Consider the following 19,262-nt stretch of genomic DNA (forward strand, 5'->3'; position numbering starts at 1 on the left):
TTTCCACACACCCCACTTTCTTCTAGCACTGATGTTGTTACCTAGTTGGTCATGAAATGTCTGCAAGAAAAGCACCAAGTTCAGAGTCCATAGGTCAACCTTGAGCTACAAATATTCTCTCCTATTGTTAAGTCCTATGACTCATGTTATATGTCCCTAACCATCGCTGGCTTGTCCAATAAATCATGGCTATACATGGCTTAGCACAATGTGAAACCAGTCCATATCTTTTTACACTTTGAGGGAAGCTTTTCCTGTCTGAATGAAATCTCCATGCAGAGAAAAAGAATATATCAAAATGACCAAGAAATAAGTAAAACTCAGCTAGAAACATTATCCCATGGAGTTGGCTAACTACCTTAAATGACAGAGAATCCAAGTGGGATGTTAAAGCAGCTAAATCCGTTTATTTCCTGGATAGGGGTAAGCACAATCACATATTCTTTATTAGTCTATATGTATGTTATATTAGCACACCATAACTTGATTTAATCTGTGACTCTAATGTATTCCAAATCCATTAATGGGGACAGTGTGGGAGAAACACGTGCTGGAATAAATTCTGCCAAAACAGACTAAGTGAGACAAAATCACCAAGCTCAACAGATTTTGTAACTAAGGTCGCTATCTAATTTCTTGGAACAGAGATTATACACAATATTCATTATTTTTAGATATTATAAACACCAGCTGTTCTGGTGGAAATAAGTATATGCAAACATGCATGCTCAGAAAAAAAGATACTGTATCGTATTTAGACAACTGTTTTGAAACATCACTGATAATTCTTAATCATATCTTCAGGGTTAGGAGGAGAAAATGTATTTACAAGCCTTGCCTTATTGAACTTGATTAGATTTGATCCTGGGTGAATGTTATTGATTGTTTTCGTTCTAATTTGGTCTTGCAGAGACATGACGTAACCAGAACTGATTGGCTGTGTGATTTGATATTATCATCTTCCTGCCTGACCTATGTTATCCTAGATTAGACAATAGGTTGAATGTCCATAGGTTGAATCATGGCAACTGAACTAAACATTGTTAATCTGAGATGTTTCATTGCTCAAAGTTTGGTCCAGTTGCCATGATTCAACTTACAGACACCTTTGGCTTCAACGACATATTGCAAGCCAAACGTCTTCAAAGAAAAAACAAGAAAGAAAACGTCTTCAAAGAAAAACAGTTGCCTCTTGAAAAAGCACTTTTGGCACAACCTTGACCTGGATGACTGATAATCTCCATAGCCATTCCTTGATATTGTTTTCTGCTTCACTGTTTGTCTGGTGTTAACCCCTGCTTATCTAGAGGTTGGTTGCTAGTCTTTTTGTCTCCTTCTTAGCTTATTTTTTTAATTGTCTCTGGCTGGTCCAAAAGTGCAGATTGACCTCCATAGACATTGAGCAATAAATCAGTTTAACTGAAGCTTAATGTGTGATCCTATCATCAACCCAGGTATGTTTGTGGAAAGATGCACAGTAACATTTCAGAATTCTAACCTTCAAATTACAGCAGTATTTGCAACTTTCCAAACTCTTACGATATTAAAAAATGTATATGAGCAACAAATATGTAGCAGGACCGTCTAAACCACCCTACAGGCATCAAAGGGATGAGTTTGAGAATATCACTGCTTGCCAGCCCTGATTTATGAATGCTGTTTTGCTAATGGGAATAAAGGCATTATCTCAAGCATGGAGGATAAGGCTCATAACACAGTACTGTGCAGTTTGTACTTTTAAGAATATTTCACCATCAAGCTACCTTGTAAGTTCCTTAAAACTGCATCAACAAGCTAAAATATTTTGGATTTTTTTAAAGAAAAAAATTATATTACTTTCCAATTATGCATATCTAGTTATTCCTTTGCCATGTGGGAAGTTAACTGCTTTCACACTTTTAATATATGCTTCTATCTTCTCAACTTTAAAGTAACACTGTGTTTTTTTTTAAAAAAATGTTTTTGAGGGCACCTTGCAATTTTTTTTTTCTTCTCCAAAAGCACCATCTAAACACAGCACCAACTGTAGAACCACAAAAATCTGGATGATCAAAAGGTCCATTGCAACGTAAGAGAGTCTTCACTTTCATAAGGCCAACACATCTGACACTGAAACAGTGGTAAAGGGATCCCATGTTCCACTCTGGAAGGTAGTCCAGAGTCAGAAGACACTTTGAGCAGAACTTCCAAAAATGACTTAAAGTCTGGACAGAAGGAGGAATTCTTTCAGATAGACCTCTGTTTCTCAACCTTGGCAACTTGAAGATGCTTGAACTTCAATTGGGACTTCAATTCCCAGAACTCCCATGCTGGCTGGGGAATTCTGGGAGATGAAGTCCAGACATCTTCAAGTTGCCACGGGTGAGAAACATTGAGATGGACACCTGAAGTTGGAAGAAATCATCTCGTCTAAACTCCTGCTTGGAGCAGGATCTACTAGTTCAGGTTGTTGGCATGAAACAGATAATACTCAGAATAACTTTCCAAACTGCTACAGTTCCAATCCATTAGAACCACAGTGCGATATGCAGACTAAGGAAATAGATAGTTAACCAGATAAAGTAGGATGTAATGTAATAGATTCAACCCTATCCAGCCTCTATGGACATAATTTGATCTCCCTGATTAAGATTGATAGATCCTTTCCACAGATTTCGGTCGCTTACGCATATGTGCCTAAACTGATGGGCATAATTTTTCTAGATTGCCCCAATAGTTGGCTGTTTAAATCCAGAGTGCTCCAGCTATAATAATGGTAATATCATCACTCCCTTAAGTACACCTCTGCCGTTCACATTCTATCGCTATTGTGCACAGACAGATCATATTTCAAGAATATGATTGCAGCTTCAGAGGTTGAGTTAACATAGAGATAATATTTTGAAAAGGGGTAACTTGATCAGAGGGTGAAAGCAAATATGAAGTCAGTAGCTCACTGCCACTTAATTTACTGAGTCTCTTTCTTGGTTTGTCATCGGATTCTTTTGGAATCCTTGGTGCTCTCTGAATTTGAGTATTTGCTTGCTGACTTTTCATTACCCAACTAGATAACATCATCAGTGCAAGTAAGTGTGTGATGTGTTCAAAAGAAACACAAGAAAGTCCAGTTGCCTCCTGAAAAAAACACCTGGATGACTGAGAATCTCCATAGACATTCCTTGATATTGTTTTCTGTTTAACTGTTTGTCTGGTGTTAACCCCTGCTTATCTAGGGGTTGGTGGCTAGTCTTTTTTGTCTCCTTCTTAGCTTATTTTTTTAATTGTCTCTGGCTGGTCCAAGAGTGCAGATTGACCTCAACCTTTCACCACCATTGAGCCCAAACTTTCTGTTGTTAAGTGAGACATTTCTTAATTGAGTTTTGCCTCATTTTATGAACTTTCTGGCCACAGTTCTTAAGTGAATGACTGCAAGTGTTTAAATTAGTCACACCGTTGTTAAGAGAATCTGGCTTCACCATTGACTTTGCTTGTCAGAAGGTCGCAAAAGGGGAACACTTGACCGCAGGACACGGCAAACCGTCATAAATATGAGTCAATTCCCAAGAGTCTGTATTTTGATCATGTGACCATGGGGAGGCTACAAAGATCGCAAGTGTGAAAAACGGTCATAACGTCCCATTTTTTCCAGTGCTGTGGTAACTTTGGATGGTCACTAAATGAATGGTTGTAAGCAGTGGTGGGATTCAGCCGGTTCACACCAGTTCGGCAGAACCGGTAGCTAATTTTTTGTTGCCCAGTTCCAGAATGGATTTCCGGAAGCGGCATCCACACAGAGAACCGGTTGTTCACATATTTGAATCCCAAGGATTACCTGTAGTGGATAATTTCAATGTCAAATGATTGTTCACTGTCTGTTAATTGTCCTCCTTGAATGGTGTCTAAATGTGGTTTATCTCCGTGGGTCCACTGATGGCTGGTTTGTCTGAATGCCACATTTCCAGGAATTCCCTAACCTTTCTGGATTTAGCTTGGTTCTAGGATGCTCCTAGTTTTTCAGTTAACCATGGTTGAGCCTGTCCATGGGGGAGCTTTCATTGTGTCTTCTGACTGCAAAACACCGTGCTACGAAGACAAAGAAAGCCTCTGATATTTTCAAGTTTCATCATTTATCTCTCAAGAACACGAGGCAATTGGGGGAGAGGGGAGGGAGGGGGAACACGCTGGCCCTCCTGCCACTGGGAAACTTTAATCACAAACAATAATAAAAAATACCCCCCCATTCTCTAGTAGAAGTCTCGATTGACTTTAATAAGAAACTAATTGCCGAGAGATTAGCGCCTGTTTTATGCAACAAGCTACAAAGCAGATGAGGACAAGATGATAACAAGATGTAATCAAGAGATATTAAAGACAGCAAAATAGCGAAGAGGGAACTGGAAGAGGAGAAGAGACGAGGCTGTTCTAAGCCAAAATAAAATCCAATGAATTCCCTCCCCAAATTCTATACCCCTGACATTGCTACGAGGAAGCGAAGCCTCTCCCCGTAATTAAGGGACAGCTTGGCATTCTGGAGCAGCCTTCAAAAGCAGGAGATTGGGATAAAAAAATGTCAAAGGATTTGCCGCAGTCAGAGAAATGTCTGTTATGGAAAGATCATAATTACGTCTTAAATCAGTGCTTTTCAGCCCTGGCAACTTTAAGATCGATGGACTTCAAGTCCCAAAATTCCCCAGTCAACCTGCTGGGACTTGACACATCTTAAAGTTGCCAAGGTTGAAAAATACTATAGTCTTCTCCTCCTCCTCTCCTCTCCTTCCTTCCTTCCTTCCTTCCTTCCTTCCTTCCTTCCTTCCTTCCCTCCTTCCCTCCTCCCTCTTCTTTTCTACCACTCTTCTCCTTCTCCTTCTCCATCCCTCTTCTACTTCTCCAGCCCTTTCCTCCTCCTCCTCCTCCTCCTCCTCCTCCTCCTCCTCCTCCTCCTCCTCCTCCTCCTCCTCCTCCTCCCCTTCCCCCTCCTTCTTCCCCTTCATCCACCTTCCCTTTCCTAATAATCCTCCTCCTTTTCTTCCCCTTCACTCTCTCTTGTCATCTTGGACACCTGGAAAAGTTCAAAGTTCGAGCAGTTGTCAGAGACACCGCATAAAGTTGATTGGCCATCAGGCCACTTCAACAAATTGTCACGAAATCTGCAAATCTAGGTCTCAAATCCAGGCAATTGGGGGCCTTATACCTTGGTAAACTACTCTAACATCCTGATCAAAACGCAGAACAGAAAGTTATTTGAGATGTGAGCCGCTCAACAAATTCCCCAAAGTAAAGCAAGGATCCATTTCCCTGCAATATCATGATACTGGCAACAATCAAATTATGAAGCTGCCCATATTTTTCCTTTTCAGCAAAGGCAGATTTCTGTCTTAGCTTAGCAATGCCTCCAACTATGAGTGAGGTTTTTTTCCCCCTCTTTCTTTAGCAAAAGCAAAAACTCTGGAGTATAAATCAGCAGGAGGAGGAGGAGGAGGAGGAGGAGGAGGAGGAGGAGGAGGAGGAGGAGGAGGAAAAAAGATCCTTGACAGTTCACCCATAGTTCTGTTTGCTTGAGGTTTATTTTTCTTTCTTTTCTTCTTCTTTTTTTCTTGCTATCTTGCTCCCAAAGAGTATTTACCTCTCTGCTTGTCACAGAAAGGAATTTGCCTCTGGTCCTGGAGATTTTATTTTAGATCTGCAACAATGAACATTCAATTTCCCCACTGCTCTCTTCTGAGCACTAAAGTACAATAACCCAGATTAAGATATACTGCAGCTGTCAAAAGCAGAAGCTCTGAATGATGTTAGGGGCCGGGGACCAGCCGGGCCAAAGCGTCATCTTGATGCTTTGCTTCTTCACATCCTTTGCATACAGAACGGTCCGGCTTTATCCCTGTGCAATTTCACTTCAACTCTGGGGTTGGTGCAGGGGGAGAGGGGCTGAGATGACTTGGATACAGCAAAACTATCTTTTGTTGGCCAATTTCTCTGCTGCTCAATCTGAACACGCAGTGCAAATATCACCGCCGTTAAGTCCTTGTGAAATACGGCGCCGTGGAAATACGATGGATAGACAGCCTGCCCAGACTCAGTCCTTAAATATTCATTTAAATGATATATATTCAATTAATCAAGTCTGTATTTCATTATCTACTTAATTGATTATGTGCCATCCTTTGCAACCAACACAGATATTCTCCACAAGGATCCGTCTCTGTTTTTTCCCCAAGTCTTCCAGCAGCATAGATATTTAATATGCCCCTTAGTCTATAAATAAGTGAATTGCATATATGTCTCTGTGTGTCCATTGTGTGTGTATAATTGATACGTTGTCTTTTATTGATATTTGTGTTTGTGTATATGCAATACTGTGTATGTTTATAACCTATTTTTCTGCTTATATAACCACAAGTTGGCATCTAGTTGGCATCTAGTTGGCAACTCAAACTTCCTTTTTCCGCTATCTATTCAAGATGGAGAAGCGATTAATATTCATATGTATTTATATGTAAGGGTGTAGGTATATACATAGGTATGTGCATAGTATGTTTATATGTGGGTTATGTATGTGTTCGCTTTTGAGAGCAGGCAACAGAATTTCATTCTTAACCTGTGTCAGTGTGCCCACGGTAAAAAATGACAATAAAGTTTATCTAGTTAGTTTTCTGTTTTTAAGCTGGCAGAATATATTGGTTGTAAAATCCAATGCACCTCACTTAACAAACTGCATTGCTTTGCATGGGAAATTCTGGGCTCCATTGCGATCATAAGTCAGGAACAACCTGCAGACACACACACACACACACACACACACACACACACACACACACAAATATCAATACAGGCAGTCCTCAACGTACAAACTGCTTGCTTAGTGACCATTCAAAATTACGAAGTCATGGAAAAAAGCGACTTAGGACCGTTTTTCACACTTATGACCGTTGCAGCGTCCCCTATGGTCACGTGATCAGAATTCAGATGCTTGGCAACTGCCTTGTTTTTACGATGGTTGCAGTGTCCCCAGGGATCGTGTGATCCCCTTTTTTGATCTTTTGACAAGCAAAATCCACGGGGAAGCCAGATTCACTTAGCAACCTCACTTAGATTCCTTACTTAACAACCGCAGTGATTCACCTAATCACTGCGGCAAGAAAGGTCGTAAAATGGAGCAAAATTCACTTAACAACTGTCTCTCACTTAATAACAGAATTTTTGAGCTCCCTTGTGGTCATAAGTCCAGGACTATCTGTAAAAGATTGGGGGGTGGGGAGGTTGGGTGTCTCTGCGTGTGCATTTTTTCCCCCTGCCAATTTAAAAACACGCAACTCAACTTTCCTGCAAATGCCCTCGGACTGCAATTCCAGAATAAATTTTTAGAAATTTCCAGAGCTCATCTGAAACTGAAGAACTGAATGCGAAGCAGAATTGTGGGATAGTCAACGAAGAGAAAAGACAGCAGAAAGCTCAATGCAGGGGGAAAAAAAAGCTTTTAAAAAGCACTTGAGACGTTTATTACCATTTACTTTGCAACTTTTTGGTTTCACCATAAAAAGGCCAACAGATTTTTTTTTCTCCTCCCCCCCCAAAAGGATAAAGCTAGAAAACACATCAGCCACTCTAATTCTAGGCAGTTTAAAGTTTCATTAATCTTTCTTTTTCTCTCCAGCCACCATCCCTGGCTATTTGGCAAGCTGTGCCTGAGAAAATATAAGAAAGGAAAACTCATATTATCTCAGCATTGCTTTAGCGAGAGGGGCTGAAAGGAAACATTTTTCATGCAACACCATTTATGGGACCCCCGCAATTCGAAACAAGTTGTCGCATTTGCACCTTTCGTAGCTGAGTTAAAACCATGAAACAATTCTTTCAAAGAATCTTCCGGGTAAATTAATCGCTGGAAGTGAGATCAGAGCTTTTTTGGAATTTTCAAGTGGAGACACAGATTAAGTCTTGAAACCGTTTTTTGATCATCCTGTAAATTTTTAACTCTCTCTCCCCTCCCGAATCTTAGCTGTTATCTATCAGCCGCTGCTGTGAGTCATCTCTCCTTTGTTGAAGTGCCCTGGAAACTGTGTTTAAGGTATTCTTTTTAATGTGCCATGCAAGAAAGCTTTCCAAATACTAAGCCAACTTTCCCTTAAAAGCTTTGGCGGAGAGCTCTTCGTTTTCGTCTGAAAAGAATAACTCCAAAAAAAAAAAGCATTAAAACTTTGCAAAAGCTAGGAATAGTTGAAAATCCTAGAGTCCTCCCCTGGGCATTGGGTAACTTAACTGCCTCCATCCTTGTGCCTTTTAGCTGACTATGGATAATGGGATTATCCACCCGCATACTTAGAACGCAGCAGATTTGGAAAGCTGAGAAATGCTATATTCTGTCATTGAAAGAGCAGCACGTCCAGGTATCTTTTGACTTATAACAGTCTGTTTAGTGACCGTTCAAAATCCCAAGGCACTTAAAAACACTGCTATCCTGTCTCCCCTATTTCTTCTTTTCCTTAGACTAGCCAAACCCAAGTCCCGCAGCGGTTCTACGTATGTTTTGATCTCCAGGCCTTTGATCATCTTAGTTGCTCTTCTCTGACTTTTTTCCAAACTCTCAACATTTATTATTATTTTTTTGTGATACGGTGATCCAACTTTAGCTGCAATATTCCAGGTATGGTCTCTCTAGGGTTTTATAAAGCGGTACTAATACCTCGCGTGATTGTTGTGTAGTGGGTTCTGGAGAGGAGGAAGGACGCCAAGACGATGAGTACAGCAAAGCAGCTCTTCATTAGGTGGAAGGGACTGTACTGGGGAATAGGGGCTACCTGCACTCTTTATATACCTGGCCAGTACCTGGCCAGGTACTCAACCAACCAATCGGTTTGAACCTCTGTTTCCCGCCGAAATGCTTCCCGCCAAAACAGTTACAGTTCAATGCCTCCTGGTGGTGACTCTTATACACAGCTTTAGGTGTTCCAATAAAGCTTAATACATAACAGTGATCTTGATTCTATGCCTCTGCTTATGAATTCTTACGAAGCCTGCGTGTTGAAACAAGCAGGTATTGGTTCAAGGACAAATGTGTGCCGAAAGAGTGTGGACGGAATACTAAACACCCTGAAAGAATTCCATTTGTTCATGTGGACCATGAGGAACTAATTCCCAAACCGACAAAGGAAGGAAGGGTGAGAGGTCCACAAGAAGGCAAAGATGGAGGAAGTTGCGGGTGGAGCCTCGAAAGAGAGAGGTGAGTAGTTTCAAGATAAGGTATGATGAAGTCCCGCACCAGGTTTTGTCCAACTTGGCCACCTTCAGATGTGCGACCTCAAAGTTTAAACTTTTGTATCTGGATTCTGAGAGTCAAAGTCCACATCTCTTGCAACTGTTATACAGGAAGTCCTCGCGTTACAACCGTTCCCTTACTGGCCATTCAAAGCACTGAAAAAAGTGACTTAGGACTGTTTTTCACACATACGACCGTTGCAGCATCCCTATGGTCACAGGATCAAAATTTGGATGCTTGGGTCATATTTATGACCATCACAGCCTCGGGGGCGGGGGGCGTTTCCTGCGATTCCCCTTTTGAGACCTTCTGACAAGCAAAGTCTGTGGGGAAGCCTTGTTCCCTCAACAACTGCGCTATTGACTTAGCCGCAGGGATTCACTGAATGACTGGGGTGAGAAAGGTCGTAAAATGGAGCAAAATTCACTTAACAACTGAACTCAGTTGTGGTCATAAGTTGAAAACTACCTGTATTTGGGAAAACGTGTTGGCCCTATGTCACACCGGTAGTTGTCCAACTTTTTGGCTTGCCTGGGTTGCATTGAAGGAAGAGGAATTGTCTGGGGCCGCATATAAAATATATAAAATTGTTAATGTAGATAAACAACAAGCTTTCTTTATTTTTTAAATATTTTTTTTTATGATCTAGGGGGGCCACGTTATTAGCTGTCCAGTGTTCCTGCACTAGATCAGTTCGGTAGAAGCCAGGCCAATTTGCAAAGACAGAGAGATGTCAAGAACAGGGAATGGGTCCTGGTGCAAACTGGCCTAACTACAGAGTAAATGTTTTATTAATCAACCATATTGGCGGTGGGGGGTGGGGGCAAGAAGCATTTGTGTCACTGTCTCTATTCTATCCCAAAGTGCCTCATTTGTGGCAATTTAGTTCATTTGCATCAGAATTCAAAAGACATAAATTACATCACTTACTGTCAATGTACATCGTTATCATCATTAGACATCCTTGACATAAATTGATACAAATAATGTAAATACGATCTAATTCAATGTAAATGTTAAGTGCTTTATCTGGAATATTTTGAATGCCACAAGTTATTGGGGGGAAGGAAGAGTGTTTAAACAGAGATATGATCTAATGCCTCTGAAGTCTGGCAGATGGGATCTGTTAAACCAAAAATTTATTTTATTTCTTTCCTTTCTCCCTTCTCTTCCCTTGCTTCCCCATGCATTTACTTCCTCTCCTCTCCTCTCCTCTCCCCTTCCTTCCTTCTTTCCTCCCTTCTCTCCTTCTCTCTTTACTTCCTTCTTCCTTCCTCCTCTCCTCTCCTCTCCTCTCCTCTCCTCTCCTCTCCCCTTCCTTCCTTCTTTCCTCCCTTCTCTCCTTCTCTCTTTACTTCCTTCTTCCTTCCTCCTCTCCTCTCCTCTCCTCTCCTCTCCTCTCCCCTTCCTTCCTTCTTTCCTCCCTTCTCTCCTTCTCTCTTTACTTCCTTCTTCCTTCCTCCTCTCCTCTCCTCTCCTCTCCTCTCCCCTTCCTTCCTTCTTTCCTCCCTTCTCTCCTTCTCTCTTTACTTCCTTCTTCCTTCCTCCTCTCCTCTCCTCTCCTCTCCTCTCCTCTCCCCTTCCTTCCTTCTTTCCTCCCTTCTCTCCTTCTCTCTTTACTTCCTTCTTCCTTCCTCCTCTCCTCTCCTCTCCTCTCCTCTCCCCTTCCTTCCTTCTTTCCTCCCTTTTCTCCTTCTCTCTTTACTTCCTTCTTCCTTCCTCCTCTCCTCTCCTCTCCTCTCCTCTCCCCTTCCTTCCTTCTTTCCTCCCTTCTCTCCTTCTCTCTTTACTTCCTTCTTCCTTCCTCCTCTCCTCTCCTCTCCTCTCCTCTCCCCTTCCTTCCTTCTTTCCTCCCTTCTCTCCTTCTCTCTTTACTTCCTTCTTCCTTCCTCCTCTCCTCTCCTCTCCTCTCCTCTCCTCTCCCCTTCCTTCCTTCTTTCCTCCCTTCTCTCCTTCTCTCTTTACTTCCTTCTTCCTTCCTCCTCTCCTCTCCTCTCCTCTCCTCTCCTCTCCTCTCCCCTTCCTTCCTTCTTTCCTCCCTTCTCTCCTTCTCTCTTTACTTCCTTCTTCCTTCCTCCTCTCCTCTCCTCTCCTCTCCTCTCCCCTTCCTTCCTTCTTTCCTCCCTTCTCTCCTTCTCTCTTTACTTCCTTCTTCCTTCCTCCTCTCCTCTCCTCTCCTCTCCCCTTCCTTCCTTCTTTCCTCCCTTCTCTCCTTCTCTCTTTACTTCCTTCTTCCTTCCTCCTCTCCTCTCCTCTCCTCTCCTCTCCCCTTCCTTCCTTCTTTCCTCCCTTTTCTCCTTCTCTCTTTACTTCCTTCTTCCTTCCTCCTCTCCTCTCCTCTCCTCTCCCCTTCCTTCCTTCTTTCCTCCCTTCTCTCCTTCTCTCTTTACTTCCTTCTTCCTTCCTCCTCTCCTCTCCTCTCCTCTCCCCTTCCTTCCTTCTTTCCTCCCTTTTCTCCTTCTCTCTTTACTTCCTTCTTCCTTCCTCCTCTCCTCTCCTCTCCTCTGCACTCTCTTTCCCGTTCCCTTTCCTTCCTTTTGCATAATGTTACTGAATAAAAAAGAGGAAATTTTGTAGTGTAAATGTTTTTTCAACCTTGGCAACTTTACGTTGGGTGGACTTCAACTCCCAGAATTCCCCAGGTACCATGCTGCCTGGGGAATTCTGGGGGTTGAAGTCCACCCATCTTAAAGTTGCTGAGGTTGAAATGCACCACTGTAACGTATACATTGATTCCATATTCTATTACATCTCTTATAAGATGAACAGAATTTTGGATTGCACAGCGGGAGGCCAAGTAAAAACAGGACTTTCATTTTTTAAAAAAAATCCTTTTGTGGTATGTGCCCGCCCCCAATTTCCTACCTTCACATGTGCTCCAGTTCTGTTAAACTAGCCCACCCTGACTTTCCCCGTTGTAGTGAAGATGTAGAAAAAGCAACAAATGCAAAAAATGGCTTCTTCATCCACAAAACAGACAGTTGCGCATACTAATTATACGTTCAAAAGCCGGCAGACGTTAAGATAGATCAATTGGAATTTGGCATCATTGTTTTGAACAGATGATTATGTGTCTCCTGTTAAAACTTTTTTTTTTGTCCTTCCCGAATTTGTAAGCCTGAAAAATAATTACATCTTCAGTAGGAGCCACGTGTGTTCCAATTATGGACACAACAGGTCTGCAATTGCAAGTAAACTTTCTCTAATAAAAATGGGTGGTTCTGCTTCTCCGGGAAGAGTGATAAAAATTGAAATCTGCCATTACTACCTGGCACTTCCTCATTCATAGACGCAAACATTTATCCTGCCATCTGTCAGGAACCATCCCAGCAAAGTCATAGAGAAACACATTCAGGGAAAGACGAAAGCGTAGAAAACTGTCAGTTCAGATAGCCCCCAATTTCCAACCATTTAATGACCATTTGCAATTACGGCATTGGAAAATGTCACTTATGACCGTGAGAGGGGAATATTTGTAGCTCAGGGTTGAACTGTGGGGTCCTTGGTGCTCTCTGAGCTTGGTGGTTTTCTTGCAGACGTTTCATGACCAAACTAGGTAACAACATCAGTGCTCCATAAGCAAGCTCAGAAAGCACCAAGGACCTCTCCTCTCTTTTCTACTGAAGTTGTGTATCATGCATGTTAGCAACCCCATACGATTAAAAGTGTTTTTCAAACAAGGTGTATTATACTGTTACCATTTTTTAAAACAACAACAACATGAGTTTGTAGCTAGCTTTTCATTCAACTTCCTTAAAAATACTGTTTTTCTCAGGCCTTTTCTTGTGAGAATTCACCTCTTTACATCACTGGATTTTTGAAACATTACTCCACTGGAATGCTATATTACGTTTCAAAGCACTAGCCAATTTGCTGTATAGAATAGAGTAGAGTAGAGTAGAGTAGAGTAGAGTAGAGTAGAGTAGAGTAGAGTAGAAATAAATAATGGAATGGAATAAGAATAGAATAGAATAGAATAGAATAGAATAGAATAGAATAGAATAGAATAGAATAGAATAGAATAGAATAGAATAGAATAGAATAGAATAGAATAGAATAGAATAGAATAGAATAGAATGGGACCTTGGAACCAATCTGATTGACATCACCAGTAGAACCTGGCTGAATTATTAGTCAAGTAAAACCCTTCCTCAAAATAGCTGACAAATGGGGACAGTATAGAGGCGTGAGAAGAACATGCTGGTATCAAATTCTATACTACTTCGAACTTTATTGCAACATTTTATAACAGTTCTGATGTCTATGGAAATTCTCAGGCATCCAGGTCATGGCTGTCCAGTTGCCTTTTGAAAAAGCACCTTTGAGACTACCAGTTGTGATGAATTTTCTTCATGGCAAGTTCCAAGTATTGACTAATAACAATCCTTTTATCCTGAAATCTCTTCCAGTTAATTATCCACAGAGCTGATTAATTACACTGACATAAATACTTCAGCTTGATCGTCCCCATAAGTAGCTCAGAGTCAATGGACATTCTAAGTGCAAATCATTAATGTTTTTGAAAGATTATTCAGAGCAACCCTGTATCTGCAAACTTAAGGCGAGAGGTGTACCTTACACTCATTTGGGAGGTGGGTCTTTGGACTTCAATCCCCAGGGTTCCTCAGTCAGCATGGAATTCTGGGAGTTGTGGTCCACACCTCATGAAGAGGCTAAGGTTGAAAAACACAGCCCTTTGAGGCAAAGAAGAGGCCAAAGATGTCACAAAAGGCACTCATTCTCCCAATTTTGGAATGTGAAAGTAGAATTCACTAAAATTTGGGGTCAAAGCACTGCTGACAAGAAGCAAAATAAAGACACCAAAGCTATCAATCCCTGCCCATCCAATGGTGCCTCTTAGTTCCGAGACAGGAGCATCGATATGTACCAAAATATGTACCAAAACGATACCAAAACGAGCAAGAAATTTAGAGACCTCATTTCTCTCAGGTGCCAAGCAAGTAAACTACTGGTTTAAGACTGGAGTAAAGTAAACGAGTTGACTCTGGGGAAAAACATTGGAAGAATGCATCCCAAAATGATAAAAAGGGAACGTTATTTACCAGTCTAATTACTGTGCATGTGATACACTTTACCTGGGAGGTTGTACAGCAAAGCAACAGAGAACTGGGATTATATATAATTCATAGACTGCAGCACATTGCTCCTTTTTCGCTGCATCTTTCCAGGCCTTCAGAAGGAATCCTCCATCTTCATTTCCCCTGCAGAATTTTCGTTTCATTGAGCCTTCGTGGCCAACCTCCTCATTGACAAGACTATTGAAAATTAAAGACGAGTTTTCTAATGGAATCCATCAGAAAAGGGGTCCTCTTTTTTTGGCAAAAACCATTTGCTACATTAAGGTTGGGTCTTCTGGCTTTTATCTTTAAGATGTCCACTTCAGCTACATTGACACCCCCCACACACACACACACAACTGATAACATTGTCTATGGAGATTTTCAATCATCTAGATCATGGTTGCCCCAAAAATATGACAGCCATCTTGTCTTCCCATCCATGCTTGACAACGTGGGCATGTCAACAATCAGCAGGAGAAAAAGTATGGAATAAGACACCAGAGCTCAAGTCCCTCATTTGCACACACACACACACACACACACACACACACACACACACACACACACACACACACACACTTCTTTCCACAGTTCATCTGGGGGTTTATTATTTCCTTCCCTAGGGCCAGCCAAACTGACAGATCCCCGCTCCCGATACAAAATAATACAAAATGGTTAACATCACACCCCCACCCCACCCACCGTTAAGTCTAGAGAAACAACAGATCAAATTACCATCACTCCATTTGACAGGCCTGGCTTAGAAGAAGAGCCTGGCTCCTTGCCGCAGAGCACAGAGTGTGAGAGTTGACAATGGTAAGTCCCCAGGCAAAGCTCAGAAGCTATCTGAGAAGACCCTCTCCACCCCACCACCACCCCGCTCCCATTCCTGCCTGCCTGACATCTTGAAATATTCACATGAACTCTAAAATCAGGGCCATCTTTAACGGGGGTGAAGTGCCCCTCAATCCCTGTTGCCAAAATACACAGCTCCTCCATATTCTCTGCATCACTGAAAACAAGCAGCAGGGCAAGTAAAACATCACAGCCCAAGCTCAACATCGCTTGGAGAAACGGGTTGTAGAATCCACAATATTGTGGAGAAAAATTGTGAGGTGGTATGAAGAGATGAGAGCTACTTTGCTCTAGTGGTTAAGGCGCCAGGCTAGGAAACAGGAGATGGTGAGTTCTAGTCCTGCCTTAGGCATGAAAGCCAGCTGGCTGGCTTTAAGCCAATCACCAGGAGACTGTGAGTTCTAGTCCTGCCTTAGGCGTGAAATCCCAATGGGTGACTTTGGGCCAGCCACCAGGTGACTGTGAGTTCTAGTCCTGCCTTAGGCGTGAAATCCCGATGGGTGACTTTGGGCCAGCCACCAGGTGACTGTGACTTCTAGTCCTGCCTTAGGCGTGAAATCCCGATGGGTGACTTTGGGCCAGCCACCAGGTGACTGTGAGTTCTAGTCCTGCCTTAGGCGTGAAATCCCGATGGGTGACTTTGGGCCAGCCACCAGGTGACTGTGACTTCTAGTCCTGCCTTAGGCGTGAAATCCCGATGGGTGACTTTGGGCCAGCCACCAGGTGACTGTGAGTTCTAGTCCTGCCTTAGGCGTGAAATCCCAATGGGTGACTTTGGGCCAGCCACCAGGTGACTGTGACTTCTAGTCCTGCCTTAGGCGTGAAAGCCCGTTGGATGACTAGTCCTGCTCTCTCCACCCAACCCACCTCATAGGGAAAATAGAAGGAGGAAGGTGTATTGAATATGTTCACCGCCTTGAGTTATTTCTAAAAATAATAAAGAAATCAAAGAAACATAAATAAACATGCTTGCAAACAAGAGGGGGGGCGTGGACAGGGTCTTGTGGAAAAATTAATTCTTTTCCTCCCCTTCTACGGAAGGCTTTGATCTTACATGACATTGTCCACTGTCTTGGGGGTATCAGAGTGGGACGGGGGGAGCAAGGAGACCCAAGGACAGAGTTCATACAATGCCTTTGGACAAGTCTTGGCTTCTCAGATTCATTAACCTCACAAAGATGCTGGTGGGGCCATTAGCTAAATCAGGGGTCTTCAAACTTGGTCCTTTTATGACGTGTGGACTTCAACTCCCAGAATTCCCCAGCCAGCATGGCTGAGGAATTCTGGGAGTTGAAGTCCACACGTCATAAAAGGGCCAAGTTTGAAAACCCCTAAGCTAAATCCAGGAGGAATAAGAGACACCATCCATTTTGTTCAGCCACCTCCACTGTATGCATGGTCTTCCGTTTGCACACGGGAAGGTCCCTTACCTGTAACTTTGAGTTCTGTTGTGCGTCTAATCAACTTCCCTTCAAACTTCAGCTCACAAGTATAATTTCCGCTGTCTTCCTCTTGAACATCTTCTATTGAAAGTGTGTTCTCTTTCTGTACCACCACACTTCTCCACAGCTTGGGCTTGCACTCCTGAGGGGGAATGGAAGCAAAACAACACAAAAAGAGCGGTGCTTAAACCCAACGAGAATCACGCGATTCGCTAATGCAACTTGACTGGATCTTCAATTATGTACGATTTGTTTTATTTATTTGCTAACATTTCGGGAGTGACCAGGGAAGGAGAGTCTTGCAAATCCTAGGTCAACCTTGTGAATTTCTGAGGCGAGGGAATTTACCACCCATCAGAGGAAGGAAGGTTTGAGAGCAGATTAGACGAGTCTCGGGTGGAATCCTTCTGTTTTTCTTCTTCCACATTGGCTGGGAATTCTGGGGACTGTAGTCCTACCCCAAGCGGAAAACCCCGCCCCCCTAGAAGCTATTGCAATGTGCTTTGTTGCCTTATCTGCACGCCAGTCATTTCCAAAAACTCTGACTTGCAATCCTGTCGTTCCATTTCTTTTTTCAATGGGCAATCTCCCTTCTGCACAATTTAGTCAGGATGACAGCTTAATTGTTAGTTGTCACCCATCAGGCAGATGTGGTGCAACTTATGGGTGGAACTTGGATAATAATGAGGCAAAAGATCTCGGCATAGGGTGCGTTGAAATGTTGCTTCAGCTACAAACTCATTTGGCCTTCGACACACAGAGAACTAAATGTATGTGAATGTGTGGGTCACAGAGATGCACACACACACACACACACACACACACACACACACAAAGAGAGAGAGAGAGAGAGAGAGAGAGAGAGAGAGAGAGAGAGAGAGAGAGAGAGAGAGAGAGAGAGAGAGAGAGAAGGAGAGGTCCACATGTATTGGAGGATGACTCCCCAAATTCCCAGCCAACAGGATCAAACTTTGGAGAGGTTAGGCTGAGTCAAGAAATAGCCATGGCTACACAGGATATCACAGTAATCGCTTCAAATTGTGAGAACAGTCAACCAGTGAAACGGCTTGCCTTCAGAAGGTGTGGGTGCCCCATCACTGGACGCTTTCAAGAAGAGACTGGACAGCCATTTGTCTGGAATGGTATAAGGGTCTCTTGTTTGAGCAGGGGGTTGGACTAGAAGACCTCCAAGGTCCCTTCCAGCTGTATTATTCTGTTATTTGTTCTCTTTTTGACATCTACCTGACATCTACCCTTCCCCACCCCCCCACCCCCCACACACACTCACACAGAGACGGCAGCAGGGATGATCTTTGCTAAACTGCTTTCTGGGTGACAGTTTTCAAAATCAGGATAAGGACCTCATGAGATCAGGACAAAATCTGCTTATGTCCCCCGGGGGGGCTGAAGGTTGCCACTATGTTGTCTTCTAATCAAAATCTTCCTCTCCTTGGGAGAGCTACACCCTTCGATTGCCTCCTTTGCTAGGCTGGCTTGAGATACGTATTTTTCTCATAGGGGCCAAAGTTGCTCCCAAACAAATACAGCAACCGTCCCCACACCCCACCCCGCACTAACCCCCTCGGCTTCTGCTAATCTCTCCTCCCTGCACGGATGTTGTCAGCCCTCCCTGACATACAGTATGACCATGAATCAGAAGGTCTCTGCTCTCTTCTGACATATTGCGAGGCTCTGCATGTCGTCCTGGTTCCAGAAAAATTATTTGCAAACATTGCAGCGCTGGAAGCAAAGCTGATCAGTTGAAGTTGCAATTGCCTCATTCTGCTTTGGCAGCAAGGCATGGAGAAAGAAGGGAGGGAGGGAGGGAGGGAGGGAGGGAGGGAGGGAGGGAGGGAGGGAGGGAGGGAGGAAGGAAGGAAAGAAGGAAGGAAGGAAGGAAGGAAGGAAGGAAGGAAGGAAGGAAGGAAGGAAGGAAGGAAGGAAGGAAGGAAAGGAAAGGAAGGAAGGGAGGGAGGGAGGGAGGGAGGGAGGGAGGGAGGAAGGAAGGAAAGAAGGAAGGAAGGAAGGAAGGAAGGAAGGAAGGAAGGAAGGAAGGAAGGAAGGAAGGAAGGAAGGAAAGGAAGGAAGGGAGGGAGGGAGGGAGGGAGGGAGGGAGGGAGGGAGGAAGGAAGGAAAGAAGGAAGGAAGGAAGGAAGGAAAGAAGGAGGGAGGGAGGAAGGGGAGGGGAGGGGAGGGAGGAGAGGGAACAAGGAAGGAAGGAAGGAAGGAAAGAAGGAAAGAAGGAAAGAAGGAAAGAAGGAAGGGGAAGGAAGGAAATAGAGGGATGGAGGAATCCCAAATGAAATAAAAGAAAAAAGACTTTAATTAAGTCTACACAAGACCAGCTCAGGAATAAAGACGGAGGCTGCCCCAGAATGAAAAGCCATCCACATACAAAAGAAGGAAATCAAAGGAACAGTAACGAATTCTGTCTACTAAAAGTGTCATTTTCCGGAATTTTACCCCTATGATGAAGCTCATACCAAAAAGATGCTCCACCAAGCTCTTTCTTCCCAAAGTGTGAGGCCACCTTACAGTACTGAAGCCTGTCTTTCCTTTTCTTTTTTTAGGAAAACCTAAAAAGTCTGATGGCTTTGAAACTATTTTTTTTTCCTTTTTCACAAGTTTGGGTCACTGACTTCCGTCAAACAG

General features: G+C 43.1%; 1 protein-coding gene across 1 annotated transcript in view; it reads right to left on the bottom strand.

Moving 5' to 3' along the window:
- IL1RAPL2 (interleukin 1 receptor accessory protein like 2) overlaps positions 1-19,262 on the bottom strand; it is a gene marked incomplete at both ends in the record, with an annotated part of 258,875 nt that overhangs the window by 89,667 nt on the left and 149,946 nt on the right. The window contains one exon of the mRNA XM_081336518.1: positions 16,599-16,752. Coding sequence (XP_081192644.1) covers positions 16,599-16,752 — 154 coding nt within the window. The remainder of the gene's footprint in view (positions 1-16,598; positions 16,753-19,262) is intronic.

This window comes from Vipera berus (assembly GCF_964194415.1).
Source record: "Vipera berus genome assembly, chromosome: 11".
Taxonomy (NCBI): Eukaryota; Metazoa; Chordata; class Lepidosauria; order Squamata; family Viperidae; genus Vipera; species Vipera berus.